General features: G+C 41.1%; 2 protein-coding genes and 1 long non-coding RNA gene across 5 annotated transcripts in view; 2 read left to right on the forward strand and 1 right to left on the reverse strand.

Moving 5' to 3' along the window:
- On the forward strand, positions 1–14,888 carry tjp3 (tight junction protein 3). Its single transcript, XM_034147714.1, is given in 32 exon segments — positions 1–24; positions 151–207; positions 741–865; positions 1,311–1,413; positions 1,523–1,609; positions 1,611–1,818; positions 1,904–2,007; positions 2,712–2,901; positions 3,052–3,127; positions 3,623–3,720; positions 3,903–3,993; positions 4,209–4,391; positions 4,502–4,605; positions 5,420–5,504; positions 6,203–6,291; positions 7,422–7,518; positions 8,107–8,195; positions 8,311–8,383; positions 8,998–9,065; positions 9,324–9,387; positions 9,482–9,638; positions 10,040–10,148; positions 10,238–10,457; positions 11,204–11,409; positions 11,505–11,600; positions 11,713–11,792; positions 11,908–12,118; positions 12,275–12,375; positions 12,847–13,193; positions 13,235–13,472; positions 14,242–14,300; positions 14,394–14,888. Coding segments are annotated over 31 exon segments (3,939 nt in total). The 5' UTR covers positions 1–24; positions 151–159; the 3' UTR covers positions 14,527–14,888.
- Positions 13,484–16,726, reverse strand: LOC117496041. Of its 2 annotated transcripts, none has more exons than XR_004557232.1 (3): positions 16,577–16,726; positions 16,034–16,094; positions 13,484–14,455 (listed from the first exon to the last, which is right to left on the reverse strand). It is a non-coding gene; the product is annotated as an uncharacterized LOC117496041 (long non-coding RNA). The 2 variants fall into 2 exon arrangements; XR_004557233.1 differs by having other exon boundaries at positions 16,034–16,091; positions 16,577–16,679.
- Positions 16,653–24,046, forward strand: part of arhgap45b (Rho GTPase activating protein 45b) — a 16,853-nt gene continuing 9,459 nt past the window's right edge. The window contains exons 1-5 of one of the 2 annotated variants that reach the window (XM_034147712.1): positions 16,653–16,930; positions 18,478–18,715; positions 19,307–19,489; positions 21,948–22,088; positions 22,251–22,335. In XM_034147712.1, coding sequence (XP_034003603.1) covers positions 16,811–16,930; positions 18,478–18,715; positions 19,307–19,489; positions 21,948–22,088; positions 22,251–22,335 — 767 coding nt within the window. In that variant the 5' untranslated portion in view covers positions 16,653–16,810. Of the gene's footprint in view, positions 16,931–17,029; positions 17,813–18,477; positions 18,716–19,306; positions 19,490–21,947; positions 22,089–22,250; positions 22,336–24,046 lie in introns of those variants that run through there. The other variant, XM_034147713.1, reaches the window with a different exon arrangement.

A 24,046-nucleotide genomic window follows, 5' to 3' on the forward strand; every position in this document is an offset into this window, starting at 1 on the left:
GGCTCAGTCTCAACTGTCCTCCCTGTAAGATCCTGGATTATCTATTGATATTAATTATTTTGATATTAATATTGTGAAATAGTAATTTATATTTTTTCTAAAGAATACATTTATTAAAATCCTTGTTGTGTTTTTTTTCGTTCGTTCCAGAAACCAGGAATGGAGGAGCTAACAATATGGGAGCAACATACAATAACACTGCTCAAAGTAGGTGGTTGTTTGTTACGTTGTATAATATAAAGGTATTGAAATGATATGCATTTCAGACAATAAGGGGTTGGTTTATGGGCATTAATGTATAATCCTACTTTATGTCATATAAATACATTACATTTACAATAAACCAAAGTAAAGTTGAACCACAGACCACTTATCTTTGGTGCATCAGTGGAAGTCTGTCAGTGTTTAATCGCCTACACAAATACAGAAGTGAAAGTCGAAGCTCGTTGATGACACACAGTCAGTGTTGTGTTTGCGGGTATTGTAAAAGTGCTCGTTAGGGATGAGCTGGACCTGCTTCAGTGTCAGTTTCACAGCACACAGGAATTCAGTGACACACCCTGCTGCTGCACCCCGGCCGACTTCACTGTCCTCCCACTGAGCGCCGATGGAATGTGCTCTTCCTCCCTCTGCCTCTCTGCACATTTACCTTCTTTATCTTCAGTTATATAACTTTGTCTTCTACTTGCTGTCATTTCCAATTGCCTTTTTTTTTAAATCTCGTTCTCTCATAATGACAGGATCCCAAGTATGGGTTTGGCTTTGCCATTTCAGGAGGCAAGGAGAAGCCTCACCCGGACAACGGGGACACGGCGGTGGTGGTGTCCGATGTGCTGCCAAATGGACCAGCCATAGGACGACTGTTGTGAGTTGACTACTATGTACTGTGTACTATGAACAAATAAGTCTTATTATTGTTAATACAAGTATGGATTGAACCATAGATAAGCTATGTTGTGAATATTAGAAATAATTACATTATTTGTTTTAATAAAAAGCTCTGTACTAAAATCTAGGTTTGGAAAGAATCCTACAATTAATTGAATCCAATTCTACAAATAGTATAATGTAAAAAATATTTTTTTGTATTTGAACCTGCACAGATGCAGATATACCGGATTCAAACGGAATTTATAGATGGCTTAAAACTGTTCAGTACAGCCTTACATGAGTCTGACATGACTATATGAAATGAACTTGACTCTCTCATCAAAAACACAGATGATGTCCTGTCTGAATATATATGTACACTTCCTTTAAAGGGTTTTTAGCCTGGACTAATTTATTCCGTAATTGCTTTCATTGTGCAGCAACAAAGACCAAATTGTGATGGTCAATGCCGTGTCTATGGAAAACGTCCACTCTAACTTCACCATTCAGACCCTCAAGTCATGTGGCAAGACTGCAAATGTTGTAAGTATGGAGATCACAACAACTGGAACACCTTAAGGACTTTTTAATCTCCAAAGCACTGCTGCCTACTGTCTCTAAACCCTTGCCCTCTCCATCTTTCTCTCTGCAGACAGTGAAACGCCCTCGAAAGATCCAGATCCCGGCCACAACCAGACCTTCTCGGGCCGCCTCCCACTCCAACCTGCTGGACCCGGACCCCCCCGAGACGAACACGACGCTTCTCCGACGGCAGCGACAACAGAGACTCCAAACGCTACGGAGGCCGCGCCCGCAGCTCTTCACCCGAGCGCAACGGGCACGGCAACACGTTACCACTGATGTCCTCGGGGTACAAGAGGCTGCCGCATCAGGACGTCCCAGAGAAACCACTCAGAACTACACTGATTAAAAAGAAAATCACAGATGGTAAGACTTCACCGGGTTGGTTTGCACTGACATGGGGAGAGTGCAGATGTCTGACTGAACTCTTTTTGTCGTCCTCTTTCTGCAGAGTACGGACTGAAGCTGGGCAGTCAGATCTTCATCAAACACATGACACAGACGGGCCTGGCTGCCACAGAAGGAACGCTGCAGGAGGGAGACCTCATTCTCAAGGTGAAACATAAGATTTGGATAATCTAATATGGGGCTTGGTCTTTCAATATATTTATATAAAACCCTTTTTATACATATATATATGCAGAAGCACTGAAAGAGGTATTCAAAAGCTACAGTGCATGATGGCCGTAACCCAGGAGTCCTCTATCTTTACTTCCAGAAGTGAATATCCATACTCTTCCTATTCTTTCCATCACATCTAAATGCACCCGCATACCCTTATGTATACAGCCTACATACCTACGTACTTCTACTTTATTCTGTTAGCATTTTCCTGTTAAGCTTTCCTACATATTCCCATCCCACACTCTTCTAAAAATGTATCTCTATACATTAGAACCATCATTTCTACTCGTCTCATCCAGAAAAGCATTGGGGTTACACATTTGATCATTAAATGCACATTTAATAGAATGTTTTTGGACCAGCAAAGAATGGGTTAACTTCTCCATTTTAAATATTAAATATATTATTTCATGGCAATCTTACAATGTTGTTGAAACTGGATTAAGACAATGGAATGAATCCATGATGGATTTTGTATTTCCCGCCATATAGGCCTGCAGCAGCTTTGTACCCCTCTACATCAAAAACAAAACGCCCTCTATTGAGTCGCATTGTTTCCGACACGTCAAACTCTTGTTTGTCCTGGTGTGGGACTTCCTCACTTATTATATTTTTTGATTGTTCTCCTCGTCCAGATCAATGGCATGACGACGGAGAATCTGTCCCTGCTGGAGACCAAGCACCTGGTGGAGAAGAGCCGGGGGAAACTGACCATGACGGTGCTGAGAGACGACCGCAAGTTCCTGGTCAGCATCCCGGAGGTGGCGGACAGCGCCCCCAACAGTGGGGAGGACCGCCGCAGAGACAGCAGCTCTGAGCTGGAAGGTGAGGATGAGGGGAGGAGAGGTGGGGTATTCAATGTTAGCTTGGTGTGCTGAAGCGATATGTGTAAAATGGAAGATGATCATTGAGATAAGCCTCGCTTATTGAAGTGTATCTCCAGCTCTCTAAGCTAATCTTTCTGTTTCCTATCAGACATTTCAGACCTTGATGAAGACATCCCTTCTTACAGGACGTCCCGTCATCCCACCCGAGAGAAACGGACACGCAGGTACACGGCAACCACCTCACCAGTGATAACAGAAATAATTGTAGATGTACTAGTCATTTTTAAGTGATTTAATGTCTTTCCTGACACTGTTATTTCTCTTGTGGCAGTTTATCTCGGTCTGTCTGTGAAAATGCAAAACTGTTGACACCACTGAATTTGTTTGATTACTCAACCACCAGGCCATCTGATGTAATCTGTTTAACAGACTATTTCATGTGATTAGAACGAGCAAACAGGTGGTGAACACAGTAACTGTTATATAATACAAATCAAAGACAATACAGTAAAATACAATTTAATACATGATTTGTTTAGGCTTCAGATTGTGGAATTCCAAATATGCATTGGAAAACGTCTATGGTAGATTTGAAGTGTATTTTGAGAAAAAGGGAGACCTCTATCAAGAACTTTTTGCTTATAATGTTAAAACAAAGTGGAGAAAAAAAAGGCACAAGATTGTTTCTCTAACTTTTTAAATATTTATTTTTAACCCAGAACGAGAGCTGAAGCTCCTCTCCCAAAGTCTCGGGATCCGTCACCGCAGCGCTCCACCTTGGCCCGGCCTCCTGTGAAAACCTACGCTCCCCGCAGAGGTCAGTCCCGCTGAGTATCACTAAACTATAGCTATTTTAAATGTACCCCTATCACTGTTGGTGATCAAAATCCGAGACTTACAGTGATCGGGGTAACTTTATATAAATATTAATAGAAGTCGTACACAGTCGGACAATAGAAATACATTAATGTTGGTTGTTGTTGGTTATTGTTTCTTCAGCTCCATCAGAGTCTGAGTCGGACCACAGTGCCTCTCCTCCTCCTGTCAGGAAAACCAGCCCGGACCTGAGGGACAACTCCAGCAAATACAAGTCAGTAACATTTCTTGGATAATTTGTTTTTATTTATGAAAATGATCATACACAGTTTTTGGGTATAAGATTGATAATCTATTCAGCTGTGGAAACATACAGACATTTTAGACATGTTAGTTTCAGTTGCATTCTGACTTTCATCTAAATAATTTACGATTAGTAGGAAGAAGAAGGAACTCATGATCTACTTTTTTGATTTGCTCTTTCTCCAGGACTCTGTCTGGTATGTCCAGCATCCCAAACCCCCGGTCCTCTCCTCTGGTCCCCAACTGGAACACCTCCCGCGCCCCGTCCTCCGCCTCCCTGCCCCGCCGGCCGGTGTCCGCGTCAGACTCTGACCGCAGCACCTCCCCCCCGCCACGCAGAGAGGGCCCCCGCCTAGACAGCAGATACAAGTAAGGACTAAGCTTCATAAAAAAAAAAACGAGTAATACCATGAGTAATACAAACTTAATTTTCCACCAGCGATTCCTAACCGTCTCTCCCTCCCCCCTCTCCCCCTCAGAGTGCTTCCTGATCTTGCTCACGTAGGGCTGAAATCCTCCCCCATCAACGTTCGCCAGGAGCCACCTAGGAGGGTCAGCTCTCCTTTCAGAGTCCCGCCCCCAGGTCAGCACACACACACACACACACACACACACACACACACACACACACATACACATACACTCAAACATTTTTTTATGGTACATATCCTGGAGTTTGTCGAACACCTCTTTGAACATATTTGCTTTGAATATTTGCTGCTGAACAGGTATCTGCAGTCAAATAGAGCTAAAGACAGAGCAAACAATAAAAAAGGCTCTGTTAACAAAAAAAACATTAAAAGCTACCGTGTCTGTTTTTCCTTTTAAAGGTGACTGGTTTAAGTCTGGACCTGGTGTTGTGCCTGTGAGCAAGGGCTTCAAAGTTAATCGAATTGTAGTCGCATCACGATTTTGGCTTCCCACACTTAAATACACATGATCACCTGTAATATTGACGTCTTAAAACATGTGCTCCGCTCATATAAAGGAACCAATAGCCAGCCACCAGCCAGCAATGTTTCTCAAAGTGCAACAGATTTATATTTGTATTGTATTAACCTTCTAAACTAAACTTTAAATATAGCTTACAAAAGGTAGGGTGAATGTCCCTGTTTTTTTTCATATTGTGTAAAACAGCAATGTCAGTTTTTTCGAATGTGTTGCAGCCCTAATTCGTACATTAGCGGGATTATAACACAAGTGAAATAGTGCTCTGTTTATTTAAATGGGAAAGCGCAATAAACATATTTTGTGACTAAAACCAATGAATAATTGTAGAAGTTGTGAGAAACAAATAACTTATATCTTTGACTACAAAAGGTGTGGGTCGTTTATCTACTAGCTTAAAGCTCAACAACAAAACCTGATGTTATACCTCTTGTTCTCCTCTTCCTCAGACTCTGACTCCGAGTCTGAGACCAGCCTGGCTTCTCCTCAGAGGCAGAGCACCACGTACAGCCAGGAATCACTCAGCAGATACAGGTACAGATGAAGGTCTGCCCAACCCCCCCACCCCCTCCCCGAAACCCAACACCATCTCCCGGACCGGGACACTGAGCAGACGCCTGCCTCCCTGTTTTACCATTAGCTAGTTTTTATTTACCTTTTTTCTTTTCTTAATTCACCCTTTTGTGTCTCTGCCATTTTGCTTGATGTGCTCATTGTGTACCTTAATCTCCTTTTGAAGCCTTTTTGATTTTGCTTGATTTGTTTTTTGGCTGTGTACTAAGTGTTTTATGTTTTGTGATGATATTTTGTTATCATTAAATAAAAGTGACTTCCACTGAACCAGAGCATCTCCTGTATGTGGCTAAATGTTGATTAAACTGAGGACAATTATTCCTGAAGAACACTATTCCAATCAAACACCTGTAAAATAGTTCCTCAATTGAAAATCTGCATGTTTTATTCAGCATGTATTCAAACAGTTGATAGCAAACAAGATCAGAAAATATTTATAAATAGAATTCTTCTGCTTATGAATGGTTAATTTTGATCAGTTACAAAGCAGTTAACCATGATTGAGAGAGCTTCCCTCAGAGACATTAAGGTGAATATTCAACATTTAAGTCTCATCATCAATCATCATCGTATTAGCCACGGGTCCCCCTGCTCCAAACGTAACTGAGATTTGTTGTCTTCCTCCTCCCTCACTCCCGCCTCCCTCTGTTCTGTTGCAGAGTTCTGCCCGACGTCTCCCTGTCGCCGCAGGTCGAGCCGCCGCGATGGAGCGCCCCCAGCGTCACCGCCAGCAACCCACCACAGAAAGGTGTGTGTGTGTTTGATATGTATGTTTGTGTGTACACAAGATAGGAACAATACATCCATTGTTCCTATCTCCATTGTTTCCCCTGTTAATTGTGGGGTTTCTATTGGGAGCTTCTCCTTGTGCACAACTTACACATTGGACTGTGTGTCCTTGAGAGGACAGAGGGGGTCATACATGATGAATGTGTAAGTTGTGAGATTGGGCTTTATGAATAACAGTTGATAATTGATTGAATGTTTCCAGCATTAAGAGAAGTGTATGCGTCTCTTTAGAGAGTCAAAGAGCAATATGCTCTGTCAAGGAGAGGCATCTGTGTGTTATCAGAATCAGAATCAGAATACCTTTATTAGTCCCACAGAGGGGAAATTTGCATCGTTACAGCAGGAAAGAGCCACAGACAGCTTAATGTTACATATGTTAAAAAAAGACTAAGTTATGATATAATACAAATATAATATTAAAAAAAAAAGTTACATACTTTTCAAAATACAAATCCTGTAACAGTTCTTAGCATTTAGCAGCCAGGTATATATTACACAGTTATTAATGGCATATGTATATAATGTATATATTGCACATCTAGCACATATTGCACATAGTTTGATGGTATTTAACAGCAGCAAGTTACACAATTTACAAAATACAAAATGCAAAATACACACCTTGTAACGGTTCTAAGGATTTAGCAGCCAGGTATAAATTACACAGTTATTAACGGCATATATATATTGCACATATTGCACATAGTTGATTGGTATTTAGCAGCAAGGGGTGATATAGTCTGTGTGTGTAGGGGAGAGGGGGAGAGGGGGAGGGGGGGGTATACTAGGCTGTGCTGGTTTTATAGTCTGACCGCTGCAGGAAGGAAGGACCTGCGGTATCTCTCCGTGAGACAGCGGGGGTGCAGCAGCCTGAGGAGTGAGGACAGGGTGTCCTGGAGGGGGTGGTTGAATTTAAAGTGTTTTGTGCTTTATTTGTGGCTTAAATATAGCACATCGTACTCTGATGTAAAAATTGTTGATTTAGTATAAATATTTTCTTTAAAAAAGGACATCTACTGTCTTTTAGCTACTAAAATGAAAATTGATGATTGTTTCCTGATGGCAGCTATTATTTCTTCATCTTCACAGCTCCTTCAGAGACTGAATCAGAGGCCAGTTATGCCTCCGTGCCTTGCAGGGCGTCTACCAACAGCACAAACTCCAACCCAGCCACCGACAGATACAGGTCAGAGACATAGAGATGTTTTGTCAGTAGTCAGGTGGATGTTGATAATACTTTTCTCAACAGACATGTTACAAGTATTTAACCCCCTAATAGTCGACTCTCAAGTTCTATAAAACACATTACTTCATAATAAATAAATAAAAGTCATAATGCAATACCTTTTTCATGAACGCAATCTGTGGGATGAAGCAGAAACTCTGAATTTAACGAGTACTTCCAGTGACCTGAATTAGATCTCAACCAACACTGTTGACAGTAAACCAGCTGGCTTTTTATAGTTAGTCAGAAGCAGAAAACACAAGATGCTTCCAGTTTGGTAAATGTTTACAGTTAACTGATAATTTGTCATTGTACAGAGTCTCTAGTAATCTTATAAGAATAAAATGATACCCAAAGAGTCTTTTGCACAAAGATCTTGAAAGTCAGATGCAAAAAATATCTATATATTTTGATGAGATATTTTTAATAACAAGCTTGATTTTTTTTTTACAGTTAATGCACTGTTCTTGTTACATACTGTATCTCAAGATGACAAAAAAGGTTAAATTATATATTGTAGTTGATCAAATATATTTGTCTTACCTTCAGAGTCCAGCCTGAAATAAAACCTGTTTCAGTCGTGGTGAAGCAGGAGCCTCCTCGTCGCATCGCGTCCCCCTCCAAACCTCCTCCTGACGGTCAGTTCACTCTCCTGCTTCACACACTCATCCTCTCCTTCTCTGTACTGTCATCATCAGATCAGAAAGGTCAAAGTTAGTCTTGACCACTACTTTGTTTCCTGTTTTTCTTCAGATTCCTCAGGGTCAGACCAGCTGTCACACCTCAGGAGGTCGGGCAGCTCTGAGCGAGGAGACAGCCACCGCAGGTACGTCTGAGAACTACATACACTTTATCAAAGTCAAGTGTGTATTCCGTGTGCTACCCTTGTGCTTAACTTATAAAAAGAAGCTCTGATGTCCTTAGAGGAAAATAATATCTGTTTCTGTTTGTTTTCCACTTTCACAGAGATAATGAGTCCTGATGTTAAAACATTTTCTTTTACATAATTCCATAGTTTTACATTATTGATTTTGATTCATTTCGTGTTTGTATTATAGGGGTAAACATGAGAAAATATAATATATAATATATAATAGTAATAACTACAATTTTGAAGCCAGCGCTTTATATTCAAAGCAATTAATATAATGCATCATTTAATGCTGTAAATGCAGCAGTGTCTGTATTTTCTCTATGCAGTGTAAAAATGTATAGGAACTCCGGTTGAACTTGCAAAATAGAAACAGAAAATACAACTCACTCTCTAATCAAAATGTTATGCAAAATGCATCAGCACAGCCAAAATTATTTGAAGAAATTAAAAAGGGCCACGGTTACATGTACGTGTTAACAGCTTTAGGAACTTTTTAGATAAATAGTTTTAAGTGTATATTTCTTATTTTACATAAATATCCCAACTGATTTCTGTCCTCCTCTCAGAGCTCCTCGTGCTGCTAATGGTACGGTCCGGTCTGGGATTTCAGTGAAGAACAACCCACCCGCCTACTGTAAGGCTCAACTCTAAACTACTGCAATAACCTCATAACAGCAAAGTACAATTTAGACTGACTACTAAATAATTGTTTTCAAGTTTCACCTATGAGAAAACATGTTGTCAAAACAAATATTTTGAGCTTTTATAAATTGTGGTCTTAGTGTATTTTAAAAAAAATGTTTATGGACTACATAGTGAGATTCACTGACAACAAAGAAACATACATTAGTAGCAGCAGCAGGGAGTCTCACCATATCCGTATCTCTTCCAGCAAAGCCTGTAGAGGAGCCCATCTACTCCCTGCCTCCAGACTCGTACCCCTCAGCTAATCCAGGGTGAGTGATGCTCATTGGTTCCTTTATCTTTGACCTAGTAATTTCGTTTTAGCAGAAATGTGCTCATTTCTAATTCACATAATTCCACTCTCAGGTACAGCTCAGACCTCCACACAGTGTCGTTTGTGAAGGAGGGCAGCGTGGGTCTGAGGCTGGTGGGGGGCAACGATGTTGGCATATTTGTGGGGGGAGTTCAGCCGAACAGCCCCGCGTACGAGGAGGGGATGAAAGAGGGAGACCAGATCATGAAGGTGAGACACTGATGCGCTACACCTAGCAGTAGTTCATTAATAACGTTTTAAGGGTTTAGCCCATATTTTAACATGTTGGCTGATTAAAAAAAAAAGAAAACTCCAGATCAACGCTCTGACCAAGAAAGAACAGGTCACCATGAGTCACCACATTGTATTTTGTTAAAGGGTTTCACATCAAATCTTACTTGCCATTTGAGCTTCAGAGCTAAAGAAGTGAAATACAATACAATTCAAGTAAAGAGTTTCAACAAATCACAATTTAATTGTTAAGTTTAAGATAAAAATTCAGTTGACTGTGACTGTAAAAGTCAGATGTTGTGTTTTTTAAATGTTCACTATTTTGTCAGTGGCTTTTAAAATAAATAACTTTTTTCCTTACAATTATCTCATTCTTTCAGGTAAATAACGTGGATTTTGGTCATTTCACACGAGAAGAAGCAGCCAACTTCCTCCTGGACATCAAGAAAGGAGAGCAGGTTGCAATCTGCACTCAGCACAAGATGGACAGTAAGTTTATCCCTAATGATGATTATTATGGGTAACACTACTCTCAATCAGTGACTGAATGTATCAATCTTCATTTTCCTTCTCCTCAGTTTATAAGAAGATCATCAAGTCTAACCTGGCGGACAACTTCTACATCCGTTCCCACTTCGACCACGAGGCAGAGGGGGCCATCGGCCTGAGCTTCACCAGAGGAGAGGTGTTCAGGGTCGTGGACACCATGCACCGCGGGAAGCTGGGAAACTGGCTGGCCAGCCGCATGGGGAACGACCTGCACGAGATGGACAAAGGCACCATCCCCAACCAGGCCAGGTATGGTAGGGATGGGGGATAGAGGTTCACATTTCTATTTTAAAGTGACCGTTGTTTTTGTGTACAAGTGGGGTTGTATCATTTCCTTTTGGTCAGTTTATTACCTACATTAGAATGTAGTGCCAGCATAATCGCTGTAGAGACAGGAGCAGCAGAAAAACATATTTAAGCTTTCTAAAAAAAGGACTACCATCTAATATTAAAACTGGTTTAAGTGAACGCTTTATTTACAATATTTCCGTTGCTTTATCTTGCCGTCAGCATCTCTTCACAATGGTGAACTCTAGCTGGTATCTTTGCTCACTTCAAAGCCACCAGACTCCATTAAAAGACATTCTAAATGTACCTCACAGAACATGTGATTTGCCGGCCTACCACTGCTTTAATTTATTAATTTGTTGTTGGTATTGAGTGACTATGGTGTTTTAAATATTTAAATCGGAATCTATGGATTCTGGTGGCTTTTAAAATGAGCATAGATAACACCCTCAGTTTCCTGGCCTAAAGTTATCTCTGCCTGCAAGATAAAGTGTTGAAATATTACAAATATTGCGACAGTTGTTTTTTAATGTGGTTGTAAGACATTTTGCTGCTGCCCCACCGACGGCAGTATACTGCTTGCAGATATATATATATACATACTGTCTACAGATCAGTACCGCACATAACACAACACCACTTCAGAAAATCTGATCCTTTAGGAACAACAATGTTTGAGTTTTATATCCTATTATTATCTCCTGCAGGGCAGAGACATTGGCCAGCATCGAGCAGGCGCAGCGGCTGACTGCAGACAGGCAGGTGTCCGGATCGAGAGCCGAGTTCTGGAAACTACGGGGTCTCAAAGGCAACAAAAAGAATGAAAAGAACGTCCGGCAGACTCGTGAAGACCTGCTGCAGCTCACCATCCAGGGCAAATTCCCGGCCTATGAGAGGGTCCTGCTCAGAGAAGGTTGGTGTGTTTTTAACCTCACATACACATTTGATTTAACATCTTTACTCGACTGGAGCAAGTTTAATTTTAACCCTGAATTTCTTTGTTTCCAGCCAATTTCAAAAGACCCATTGTTATTCTGGGTCCTCTTAATGATATTGCCATGGATAAACTGGCTAGAGAGATGCCTGATGATTATGAAGCAGCAGGTTTGTGGGGCTTCTTTTCAATAAGGAAAATATTTCCTTCATTTTCTGTTTTAGTAATTCTGTTGTGTGTTCACTTTGTAAACATTGTTTTTCTGCCTCCTGTTTTGCGTAGACATGGTTCCTCGCAGTGGAGGAGGAGACGGCGCCTCCACAGTTATCAAACTGGACACTGTGAGGAGAATAGCAGAGAAGGTGAGCCAATAAACCTCAACTTTTATATTTGGTCACTTTGAAAAACAACATGAATCTTGTTTAGTTTGTGTACTTGCTTAGCCCTTGCTTATTTTTCCATTTCCTCTTTTCTTAGGACAAACACCCCCTCCTGGACATCACGCCCACTGCAGTGGAGAGGCTGAACTACATCCAGTACCACCCGATGGTGCTGTTCCTGGACCCTCACAGCAGGAAAGACGTGAAGGCCATGAGGCAGAGGTACAGCCCCAACTCCAACAAGAGCTCCAGACGCCTTTACACACAGGCCCTGAAGCTCAGGAAACACTGCAGCCACCTTTTCTCAGGTAATCACACAGGAGCAAAGTCTGTCATATATCATCATTGAGAATACAATAAAGCTATATAAAGTTAGTTTCCTTATTCTCTAATTGTGTAGTTGTTTAGTAAAATTGTACAATGTACACATTTTTGGTTTGATGTTTTTCTATTGACCTTTACAGCACGTATTGACCTGCAGCCAAACTCTAATATCTGGTACGAGAATCTGAAGGATAAGATCCGCCACCAACAGTCAAAGCCTGTCTGGGTGTCTGAAGTGACGGTAAGAAACACTCACTGATTATTTCACATGTAAGCACTTTTCTCTTTGTTGATAAGTGAAGTATAGTGCTGCAGTCTAATGAAAACAACTCAGAAAGGTCCATTTTAAAGACAATTATTTACAACATTGCATTTACTGATGCCTTTTTTGTTTTTAGTCTTTTAAGTGTATGATTTAGTTTTGGAAATTATTTTTGTTCAAATGTTCATAAAAACATTTGCCCAAGAGGAGGAAACACAGGAATTTGACTTGGTGATACAGTGAAGTAAATAAACAAAGTTCAAGTAAAAAAATGGTAAATACACAAATTAAAAAATAAATAAAGATTGATTAAAAAAAGTTAGATTCTTGTGCATTGGTTTTCTTAAATTCTGAGACTTTTTTTTATTAACCTAATCTGTTATCTAACTGACATTTCATTGGACGTCTCTTCCTGCCTGTAAAACTAATTAAATGTCTTCTCCTCTGCAGCTGGAGACCGGAGCGGAGCAGGACCTGGATGCTCTGGATCAGACGCAGTCTGACTACCTGAGTGCTGCCAGTGACCTGGAGGACACTGACGGAGAGGCCTTCACTGACGGAGAGGCCTACACGGACAACGAGGACCTGGAGGAGGCGTACCCCGGGCAGAGTGCCCCCGTTGCCCCCAGGGGGTCCCGGGCTATTGGATCTGCTTTAGCCCGATCGTCTGAGCCCGCCTCCGAGCGCCTCAGCCCCATCGAGGACCCCGAGCCTCAAGAAGACCCGAGCCGGGATATCCCGCCTTTGATGCACGTCCCCGAGCCCAGGATGTCCCGCAGAGAGAGCTACAGCCCCCCGCACAGCCCCCCGCACAGCCCCAGCACAGCCCCCAGCACAGCCCCCCCCACAGCGCTGCAGAGGAAGAGGAGGAATACCCCTCCCACCGCAGCTTCTCGGACTCGGATTTCAGTGCGCATGAGGTAGTTGCACCCACCACTCCATCAGAAGGACCCCCAGACTTTATAGCCCCTGACCCGTATGTTCGCCACTCTGTGAACGAGCCATCTTATGCTGAGGCCCAGCCGGAGAGCCCGCCCCCTGCCAGCCTGTCTGTCATCGAGGAGAAACTACAACGGGTAAACTAAATGTTGCTCTTTTTTAAAGGACTATATCTGTGTATTATGCATTTAAGGCCAAATGCACTGGAACAATACGTTTATTAAAGTTTGGTCAGTAAATTAACAAAATACATAATTTTCAGTGCCAAACATCGCCTGGTTTTAGCTTCTCAGATGTAAATATTTGATGGTTTATTAGTCAATGAAAACAATGTCAATATATTTGGGTTTGAATTGTTGTTTGGACATAACAGGCAACTTGCACTTAGGAAAAACTGAGATGAAATGTTTTTCCTAATATTTTGCAAACCTAACAAGTAATCAAGTATGTAATGAATTATTTGCATATTACTTGAGGATGAGATAATCATTAGTTGCAGCCTCAGTGTACCTCAGTAATGCATTTATTTTTTACTACATTAACTATATTTTTTTCTTTCATGTTTAACAGTTTTTTAAAATGACTGATTTTCCCTCAAACAAATGAATGCTCGAGCAGTGTAAGACAGAAACATTTAAAGCTGCATTTCAACCATTTTAACCCAGATGTAAAAATTATAGTCTTAAGCCTTTGAATTGACTTTTCTTACCTGAAAAGTAATAATTATGACGAGAACTGGTTTTGAAAATGCTTGTCAGTAATGTAAAAGAAGAAGAAAATGTCACTTAATCATCCATGAAAATACTGTATAATGCTGATTTATTGTATTACATGTATCTTTTTAGGCCCATTTGTTGTATTCTATAGAAAACTAAAATGATGTTACGTTTCTGTCCTCTCTTCCAGGCGCGCTCTGCAGAGCCGCAGGCGGTGGCGGGGGAGAAGAAAGGCCCTCAGTTCATCGTGTAAGTCTTCTTTAGCTCTCCTTGGTATTCACAGTAGAGCCAACATGAGGATTATGTGCAAAATGTTAACCCCTTGCTCCTTCTTGTTGACAGGCTAGCACACCATCATCAGGCAGTGCAGTTCAGACGCACACAGATCCGAGGCAGCGACAGCTCTGAGGAGGAAGAGGAGGAGGAGGAGGAAGAGGTGGAGGACATTGAATGGGGTCCTGCAACAGAACTCTAGAGTTTACATCAAGGATTACAGCTGGAGTTTACTGATCTAACAAGAACATTAAAACGCTTTCACTCCCCCAACAAACTTGTACAGGTGTGGGATGTTAAAGATATCTTACAACCTTTAACAGATTACTAAACATTTTAACTTTTGAAGAAAGGTTCTCACAGATGTGCCTGATTTCTTTTCCTATTTTTTTATTTAAATGCCAAACAAATCATCATGCCATTTGACAAGGCTACTGCATGTAACATGTAAACAAATTCTAGTTTTATTAGAAGTCATAATAAATGAGTCTTTTCAAATAAATATGATGGAATGTTTATTAAATGTTGTGATGACACTTTTTCTACATTAAACTGTTTTCCTGATTTCAAAAGTGGGTTTGTTTAATTTGACTAAATGCTATAAATGTCTTTGCCAGGATTTACATAAAATACAACCTCGATCTCTGATATTAAGTACATATGTGGAATTTACTTTTTTGTGGACAAACAATGATTGATCAAGTAAACTTTAAAGCAACTGTGACACAGTTTTGATATTATTCTCTCCTTCGAGTCTGGATGACCAACTGGGAAACACACAAATGTCACAAAGACAGCAGGTTCTTTTTGTAGCAGTTATTTTGTAGTTTATATACTGAATTGTGTGTATAATCAGTCGCATTGACCCGAAGACACATTTTGAGTTGTATACACTGTTGGAAAGAGGAGATTCCTATCTTTCTAATGATATCAGGATTGTTGTATTAAGCAAAATATGTCACATTATATAATGACTGTCACCGAGTCATCATTTTGAGAAAAAGGCCTTCAAAGTTTCCTCTTCTCTGGAATCCATCGATCTGATTGATTATTAATTTTGTTTAACAGATGCCACTAACTTGATATATAGAGATGAAATGTGGCTTCTGCATTTTACCTATTCTTGTACAAAAGCCCTTTGTCAAACATTGTTTCAAACATTTATTTAGTATATCAGCCTCATTAGGGTGGTCCTTAAAATTGAAAGTCGGAAAGTCTAAGCTCCAACCCCCAGAATTCATTCTATTAGTCAAGAAAACTCTCCTGGTGAATTTTTTCCTCAGTCTGACAACATTTACCCCTGCCCCATCAACCTATTTAGCCTCAGTTGCAGCACTGTGGCTGCTGGTGTGGCAGCCCAGGTCGATGAGCGAGGGGTAAATGTTGTCAGACTGAGGAAAAAATTCACCAGGAGAGTTTTCTTGACTAATAGAATGAATTCTGGGGGTTGGAGCTTAGACTTTCCGACTTTCAATTTTAAGTGCCACCCATACTGAGGCTAAACGTCAAGGTTGATGAGGGAGGGGTAAATGTTGTTGGAATTTGAATACAATTCACCAGGAGAGTTTTCTTGACTATCATAACAAATTCCGGTGGTTGGAGCTTAAAATAAATGAATTTGAACATTTACATGGCACTAAGAACTACCCTAAGCCTCATGAGGAGCATATTCTTAAAAAATGTACACAAATAAATGATCACAAACTCACATGGGAAGAGGGGGGTTGTGAGAAGGGCCCCAGGGTTTATCGAGCCCCTCTACTTCCTCTGCTGACACATTAAACATGTATTCTTTCATTTCATGCATTAAGAATTTATACATTTATCACTGCACAAACACTGATTGGAAAGGAGATAGTCTAAAACACCCACATTTGTTTTTGCATCCATAATAGGCCAATTAAAACATACATTGAAGAAAATGTGTGGTGTCTTATGATCTTTTTGTTTAATCATATTATCATTTTTTATTTGATGCTTTTAGCATGAGTCTACACTTTGGAGCAGGTGCACGCGGAGGCGGAGGGTTACCATTAATAAAAAGGTCACATGTTCAAACACACGTGTATCAGGATGAGCTGATTACCGTGAAATTGGACAAAGCAACAGTTGTTTGTTTGTGTCTGCGTTAGTGCGCTTCAGTCATTTCTCTTTAAAGTAAGTTTACGTTAATGATAAAGGTTGAGGTTAAAGTTCCTTGTCCGTAATTCAAACGCAATCTTCCCAAAAGTTAGTGAAAATTCGAGTTTTACCCGCGTGTCCCTCCTCCTCCTCCAGAGCGGATGACGGTGACCTGCCTGTCTCTCCGTCAGTGAGTCTGCGCGCCTCGATGTGCGACAGCAGCAACAGGAGGAAGACAGACAGACAGCGACCGTGGATCAAACTCTCCAGGGATGTCACCGAGGTCCCGCTGAGACACACAGCACCCAAGTGGCGAGTCGGGGGGTGGGTGGGGGGGTTTGTACGTGAAACTCAAAGAAGTCAGGATGGACGGCAAAGGCACGCTGAAGATGTTCCACAGGAAGAAACGGGAACTGATCAAAACGCCATCCATCTCGAAGAAGAGCCGAGCAGGAAGCCCCGGGCCGCAGAGCAGCGCCCCGGCCGTGAGTAGCGCATCACTTCTGGTTTCTGCAAGTGTGTGTGTGTGTGTGTGTGTATGTGTGTATGTCAGATGACCTTCAGCTGGAGGGACAGGCTACAGAAAGGGCTCAAGACAAGTGGTGATAGTTTGTGTTTGTGTGTGAATGTGCAGTCGTTAACAGCAGATATAAGTTGTGTTAAGTCAATTTCTGTGTGTGCATTAATGCCTTTCAACTGTAGTCTGACTGGGTGAAACTACTTCAAAACCCCAGTCAAATTATTATGATGTGTGCCTCACTCACACTACCTAATATAAGTTTGTTTAGTCAAGTTTCTGTGTGAGCATTAATGCTTTTGGCCTGCTTTAGTCTTGACATCCATTTTGGTGTGTGCCTGACTGCACACCACCAAATATAAGTGTTGTTTAGTCAAGTTTTAGTGTGATCATGAATGCTTTTTGACTGTGATGTAGTCTGACTGGGTAAAATGTCTTAAAAAGCCTAGTCAAATCATTATGATGTTTGCCTAGCTGCACACATACTTTTTGTTTAGTCAAGTGTTTGTTGTGGGCATTATTGCTGTTTGACTACTTTAGTCTTGACTTCCATTTTGATGTGAGCCTGACTGCACATTGACTCATCTGACTCAAAGGAAGTGTAACTTCTGATGTTGGGGTTTACCACTGAAGCTGTGGCGGGTTGCAGTGTGTGAATGCTCTGGTGAGATCAGTTTTAAGAAGTTGCTGGTGCTTTTAGTTAGAAGGGGGAAGAAGGAGCATGCTGAGACGGGTCGGTAAGGGCAGCTACAACCCTTACTCTACCAGTCAGAGAGTTAAGAAAGCTGAGGCAAAGAGCAAGGACAGACTGGACATACTGCCCAGCAAGCAAAACGTGTGGCTTAAGCAGGTATGTCTGAGCTTATGCATGTTATCATATAGATATATATGGGATGCTTTTCTATTTCTTATTTTTGTACTCTTTGTAGCCGTGAGTTAGGCTGGCACTAATAATGAAAATATACTTAATTTATCCTCTTAGGGAACATATGTTTTTTCATTCTGTTGTAAATTTCTAAATTTAAACAAGTGTATCAATGTGGAGTGATGTCGCAGCATAGTGACCTGAGCTGTTAGGGGTTATGTGCCTTGCTAAAGAGCATATGGCAGTGTCCCAAGCCAAGTCCCTGAGCTATAAGTCTACCAAAAGTTGGAAATGAGATGCATCAACCAGGCCAAAAAACAACAATTCGGTGCCTCCTAGTTTGTGTTTTGTTGGCAGAGGAGTGTCATTTCTTAGAAAAATATCACAGTTTGTATTCCAAACAGTAAATGACATTTCTACACTCCGCTCTGTTCGCCACACCCGACGACAGCTTGGAGTCAGGAAGTGTTGCACAACGCAGCACAGGATCTTGTGAAAGCCTTCACATGTGTGTTTACCAACAATAGCGCTTCTGTGTTTAAGGCCACATAAGCAGAGAGGGGTCCTGTTGGTGCCCTCATGCTCATCTGGGAAAGGTTAAATCATGTGATCGTTGTGACCTTTTCTCTCTTCCTGTCCCTCTCTCTCAGCTCTCCATCCTGCAGGAGCAGCCTCGGAAAGATGCAGCTGACATCACCCTCTCCTCCTCACCCTTATCCTCCGCTTCAACTCTCACCCCGACCTCTGCCGGGCTTCTGGACTCCTCCGTCTCCTGCCCCGGGACACCCAGCATCCACCACAGCAAGCTGGCGGCCATGCAGGGGGTGGGCTCTCCTGTGTCCACCCTGAAGAGGCCGACTGCACTGAGCCGACACGCCAGTGCTGCAGGTCTGCTTCAACACATCCATACTATACATCCATATATTCATTTTATAGACTTGGTGATGTCTCCTGTGCACCACATTTACACCTGAGCTGAAACAGAAAGCCAAATCTGGAGAAAGAAGACACAATAGCAGTGCTCAAAATGTTAAATCCACTTTGAGAATCTGGGATAGATAATCTTTCACTATTTTCTGACATTTAACAGACAAAACTACTAAATTATTAATCTAGAAAATAATTAACAGATTAAACAAAAGTGAAAAGTAGTACATTCAAGCTAAAGGTAACAAGATCAGCAAACCAGCACCGTTTTTTTACATACATAAAACTGCAAAATATTGCATTTACACTTTGGATTTTCTATGAATTAAGCAAAAATGACCTAACAAGTTAATTAGTGAGATTTAGGGGTGGTGGTAGGGGGATTTTGTTGTATGTACAAGGTTTGGTGAGAAGGTGGTATTATTTATAAGCCAATACATGATAGGTATTGAAATCTCTTTCTTAAAAAAAAAAATATATATACACCTTAGAAGAGAACAGAAACAAGTTTTTATAGATAAATGACTTAAACAATGCATTTGTTCTCCTCAGGTTTCCCTCTCCAGTCCTGGGTGTTCTCTAAAGGCCAGGGGAAGACGGCCTCCGCCCCCACCACTCCGTCTGATGGTCCAGAGAGCACGGCCATTGAGGTGGAGGACATCCCCGCCCTGCTGAGGGACGTGGCTCGCTTCGCAGAGGCTGTGGAGAAACTGAAGGATGTGGTGCTGGCTGAAGGTGAGCACAGTGACATATTAACACTAAAGAGGCCTGAAGGGATGGTGTATGAGTGTTAAGAAATGTGTCACTTTCCTGCCAGATTTGAGTTGTCTTTTTGGAATGTCCCTAGCTACTTTCATTCTATTTCATGACTAGAGTAGGGGGCATTGGGCTGGGTTTTTTTGTTGGTTAACTTGTAAAAATGTAGATTCTTCAGTGTTACCCACCAAAGCCTTAAGTTTTTAAAAGCTTTGGCAACAAACTTACACCAGACATAAATAATCCAATAGAAACATTAACATTGAGTATGATTCTGTAGGCCCCACAGATTTACTGTCGGGCTCCTGTCTGTCTTGTCAGATGCTGCCTTTTTGACAAATTACAAGGCACTGAAAAGAGTTTGAGGACATGTCTTCTGTGGTGCTTTGGGTTTGAACCAGTGCTGGGATCACAGACCTACAATCATGAAAAAGGCTTGTTTTCACTACTGTGGAGATAAAATATATTCTCTTTGTGCGAGTAGTTATACTTTTTTTTTTTTTTATTCTGGTTAATACAACGGTATGTCAGTTTCTTCTGTGTTATGAAGATATGAATCTGTAAGAGTTTGCAGACCAAACAAAATTTTTTGGCCTTTTAGCTTCTCTTCATGGTTAAATGCTCGAGTCGATAACAATGGGCTTACATGAGAGGACATAATGTATCCAAAAACAGTTTTCGTAGATCGTACACCGGTTCTCTTTACCAACACGTGTGCGTAGCGAGTGGGGGAGGGGAGGAGGAAAAGTGAGGGTGGAGCCACCTTGCAAGTGACAAGCTAACAAGTGGCTGTGAGCGTCCTCTCTCCAAGTGAAGGCTGCGTTTCCGACCGCACTCTTGTCTCCAGCAGGAAGTCGGCTTCTTGTTTATTGCAGCCTCGTACACACACTCTTCCCCTCCTGTACTATGCAGCGCGGCTTAAAATAGAAAAACACCTATACCTTTTCTTCATGGAGCGTAGACTCCACCTGCTCAACAACTGAAATATTTCCCTGTTTGAAGGTTTCCAAGTGTTGAGAAGCTTTTTTTAGAGCAGAGTTTTGTGGGCCAGATGAAATAGAAAGGTCTTTGTTTGTGTGTCTTCTGTCGGCCGTTATCTGGCTCTGTTCTCTCTCCACCCAGCTTTCTAAAACAGGAAGCCATGATGGATAGCCTCTGAAAGAAGGGCCTCGTCCTACACTTCCTCCTCTGATAGGCTGGCTGCATCACTGCGACGTCAGGTCTTTTGTTAATCTGCAGCACAATCAGAGTTTTAACCTCGTATACAATGCAGCCCCTTTAATCTGTAGCTCACCGTTGTTTCCTCATCAAACCATTCGACTCGAAAGTGAGATGAATTATTTTCATGAGCCACAGAAAGCAGATGTACCAGAATTGGTTTCTAATCTTGCAAAACAATAGAGAAGATAACTTCCTCTCTGGCACAGTGTTCAGGTCACCCTGCTGCTCAGACACTCTGACACACATTTTCCGACAGACTGAGGGAGGGGTGGGTCGGCTGCCCTCTGGCCTCCTCCCTGAGCTGCCTCCATTTAGAGAAAGGGTGTACCGAGGCGTGTGAGGTTGCGACATTAGACGGAAAGAAGCTAGCCATCCAATCCCTGTGTGCAAGTGTGTTTAGAGGAAAGGAGGATGCGGGCTGCAGATGGGTCACCGGTGACATCAAAGCAGAGGAGTTGACACTGTCTGACATTTTGAACCTGTTTGCCCGTTATCACTGACCTGACCGTCTGCTCAGACTGTCCGTCTCCCTGTGATGTCCACTATTCAGAAACATTGACTTGCAGAGATTTTAAAGAATTGTTTCACATGTTGGGAAATAAAGTTTTATGAGAACATTGATATAACTCAGTATGGTAAATATGAAACTTCATCTAGACTGGAAACAGTGAAACGGCCAGCCTGGTAACACAGTTTGTACAGAAACCTAACCTGGTTGCCTGACATTACAGGCAAAGGCGAGAAAGTGTCTCCCAACATGTCTTAGGGTTAACCCTAACCCTCCCATGTAATGCACTTTATTTCTGGTCCAACAATATCAATCATGTGTATTTGTCTCGTATGTCCTCGTCTAATCATATAACTTATGATTCCAGTGTAATTTGTTTTCTTGCATGCACTGAACTATCCCATATTGATGCATTCAAGGACACTCTGACATCTGAGAAACCCAAATTCATCTCCAGTATTTCTAATGATCATTTCACTTTGATGTGATGGATCTAAAACAAGATACAAGTTGCTGACATCAATGTTTATAAACTGCTGAAATATAATAAACTATGGCTTCCAGGAGTCCAATAGTAAACAGATTGCATCCATTTAAAGTGTCAATTCTTTGTTTTTTCTCGTAGCTTATGGAATGAAAAAGGATGTAGTCTTCTATTATCTCCTCTTGTTGCACATCTAACTGCCCCATCTCCTCCCTCTCGTCCAGGTAAGGACAGTCAGCGTCCCGTGGCTCACGAGTGTTTGGGGGAGGTCCTCCGAGTGCTGCGTCAGGTCATCAACACGTACCCTCTGCTCAACACCGTGGAGATCCTCACCGCCGCTGGCAAGCTCATATCCAAGGTCAAAGGTCAGTCAGTTGTTAAAGGTTCCTTCCACTGTTTTAACATCCTTTGGTAATTTCATGTATAAAGATAGTTACATTTGCAGGTGTGTGAATTCATTTGTTCATCATTTTTAATTTCCAACCACAACTGAAACCTGAACACATGCTTTGGTTGTGATTTTTCAGGTTTCCACTATGAGGCTTGTAACGAGGCAGATAAAAATGACTTTGAGAAGGCCATTGAAACCATCGCAGTCGCTTTTAGCAGCAAGTGAGTATCTGATACATCTTCGCAACATGATCAGATTATGTAATTTATTTTTTATCCTAAAGTAACACCAGTATTTTTGTTTATTTAGATTAGCTTCAATTAATAACGGCATCAACAAAAACAATATACTCCTTGTGGGGTTTGTGTAATTTATAAACAATATTTCAGTGACAAAAAATGAAACAAAACGCATCATACAAAAACATCTGAGATGCATACAAGACTCATTATTTCACACAAACTAAACTAAAACGGAAAGCTATACATAATTTCACATCATAGAGATCTAAATTAATTATAACAATACAGCCCATTTAATTACAAAACATAAATATAGAAAGCTCTGTACATCAATATCACATCTTTGGAAAACAAAAAGGTGATATTGCTACTCTATTACTTTCTCTATCATTAATAATGAATCAATACAATCGTAACTTTTTTAAAAACTTGTTTTAATTCTCTCTGTTGTCAAAAATCCTGGTAAAGATTGAATTGTCACCATTGCTGGATCATTTACAGTTCTCTGTAGTGACTATTACTGATAGTTATTGTCCTTGCTACAGAGATTGATGTGGACACAGGTTTCCGTGTATAAAACCAGGTATTACCTCTTTTACAGACAAAGGTAGCGCGTGCCGGTCAATGCGTACAAAGTATTCTGTTTTTGGGAATTGTAGAGAGAAGTGAAGCGATGGTGACACATTTGCATCAGGCAGAGCTGAAAACAGGAAGTGGGTTTTTTTTTTCTGCCGTGTTACACAAAACCAAAACTTGAAATTGCTGTTGACTGCCTGACTGCTCTGTGAACAGATTGCTTACAGACGGAGAAGATAACAAATCACAAACACGGTCTCTTTATTTCAGGCTCTTGAAAGGATTTTAAATCAGACTTATAATTAAACATGACATTAAATGTTTTTCCGGGATTTATGTTTTTTAACTATGTCTTCAATCTTTAAAAAGATACATTATGATAAATGAAAGTAAACCCACAGTAGAGGGACGTCTCAGTTTAATGTGTAATCGGCGTACATTTCTCGGACATCACATGCTCTGTGTCTGTGCCACTTCAGGGTTTAGACATCTGTCACAGAGCTCAGGAGGAAGTGAGCTGGCAGACAGTTGAAATCTGCCTGACGTGTCTGTTTCCTCATTCTCTCCTCCGCTCTTCCTCTGTTTGACTAATTGTCTGTCATGAAGAGAAAAACAAGATGGAGATGCTGTTTTTATTTTTCCTCACCCTTTATTTCAGCAAGCACCTCAACTCGATAAACCAAAATATAGGACGTCAAAAAGAGGATTTTTCTTGATTTGATGAGGGATCTGTTAAAAAATGGAATGATGTCACACACAGTATAAATGTTGGAGATTATGATCATAAAAGGTAGAGAAAAGTAATGCAAATCATTACATGTTATCACTTCCTGTCTCTGGTTAATTAGTACCTCTCAAGCCTTCCTACAAAGACTTCTTTCTGTTTTCATTTTGGAAAATCTGCCTTTTTTTTGGTCATTTTTAGACACAGATAATTGTTACTGCTTCATTCATCATGCTGATTATTTTCACAGAGCCAAAAAGGCTTTTTAAAGTCCCTTATGACATATTACCATTTTTAACAAAACTGAAATGTTTTTTTATGACCATCTGCGACATCCCAACCATATCATATTTACAAAACGTTTTTATTTATTTCATAATGGTCGATGTT

Source organism: Trematomus bernacchii, unplaced genomic scaffold, assembly GCF_902827165.1.
Source record: "Trematomus bernacchii unplaced genomic scaffold, fTreBer1.1, whole genome shotgun sequence".
Classification (NCBI taxonomy): domain Eukaryota; kingdom Metazoa; phylum Chordata; class Actinopteri; order Perciformes; family Nototheniidae; genus Trematomus; species Trematomus bernacchii.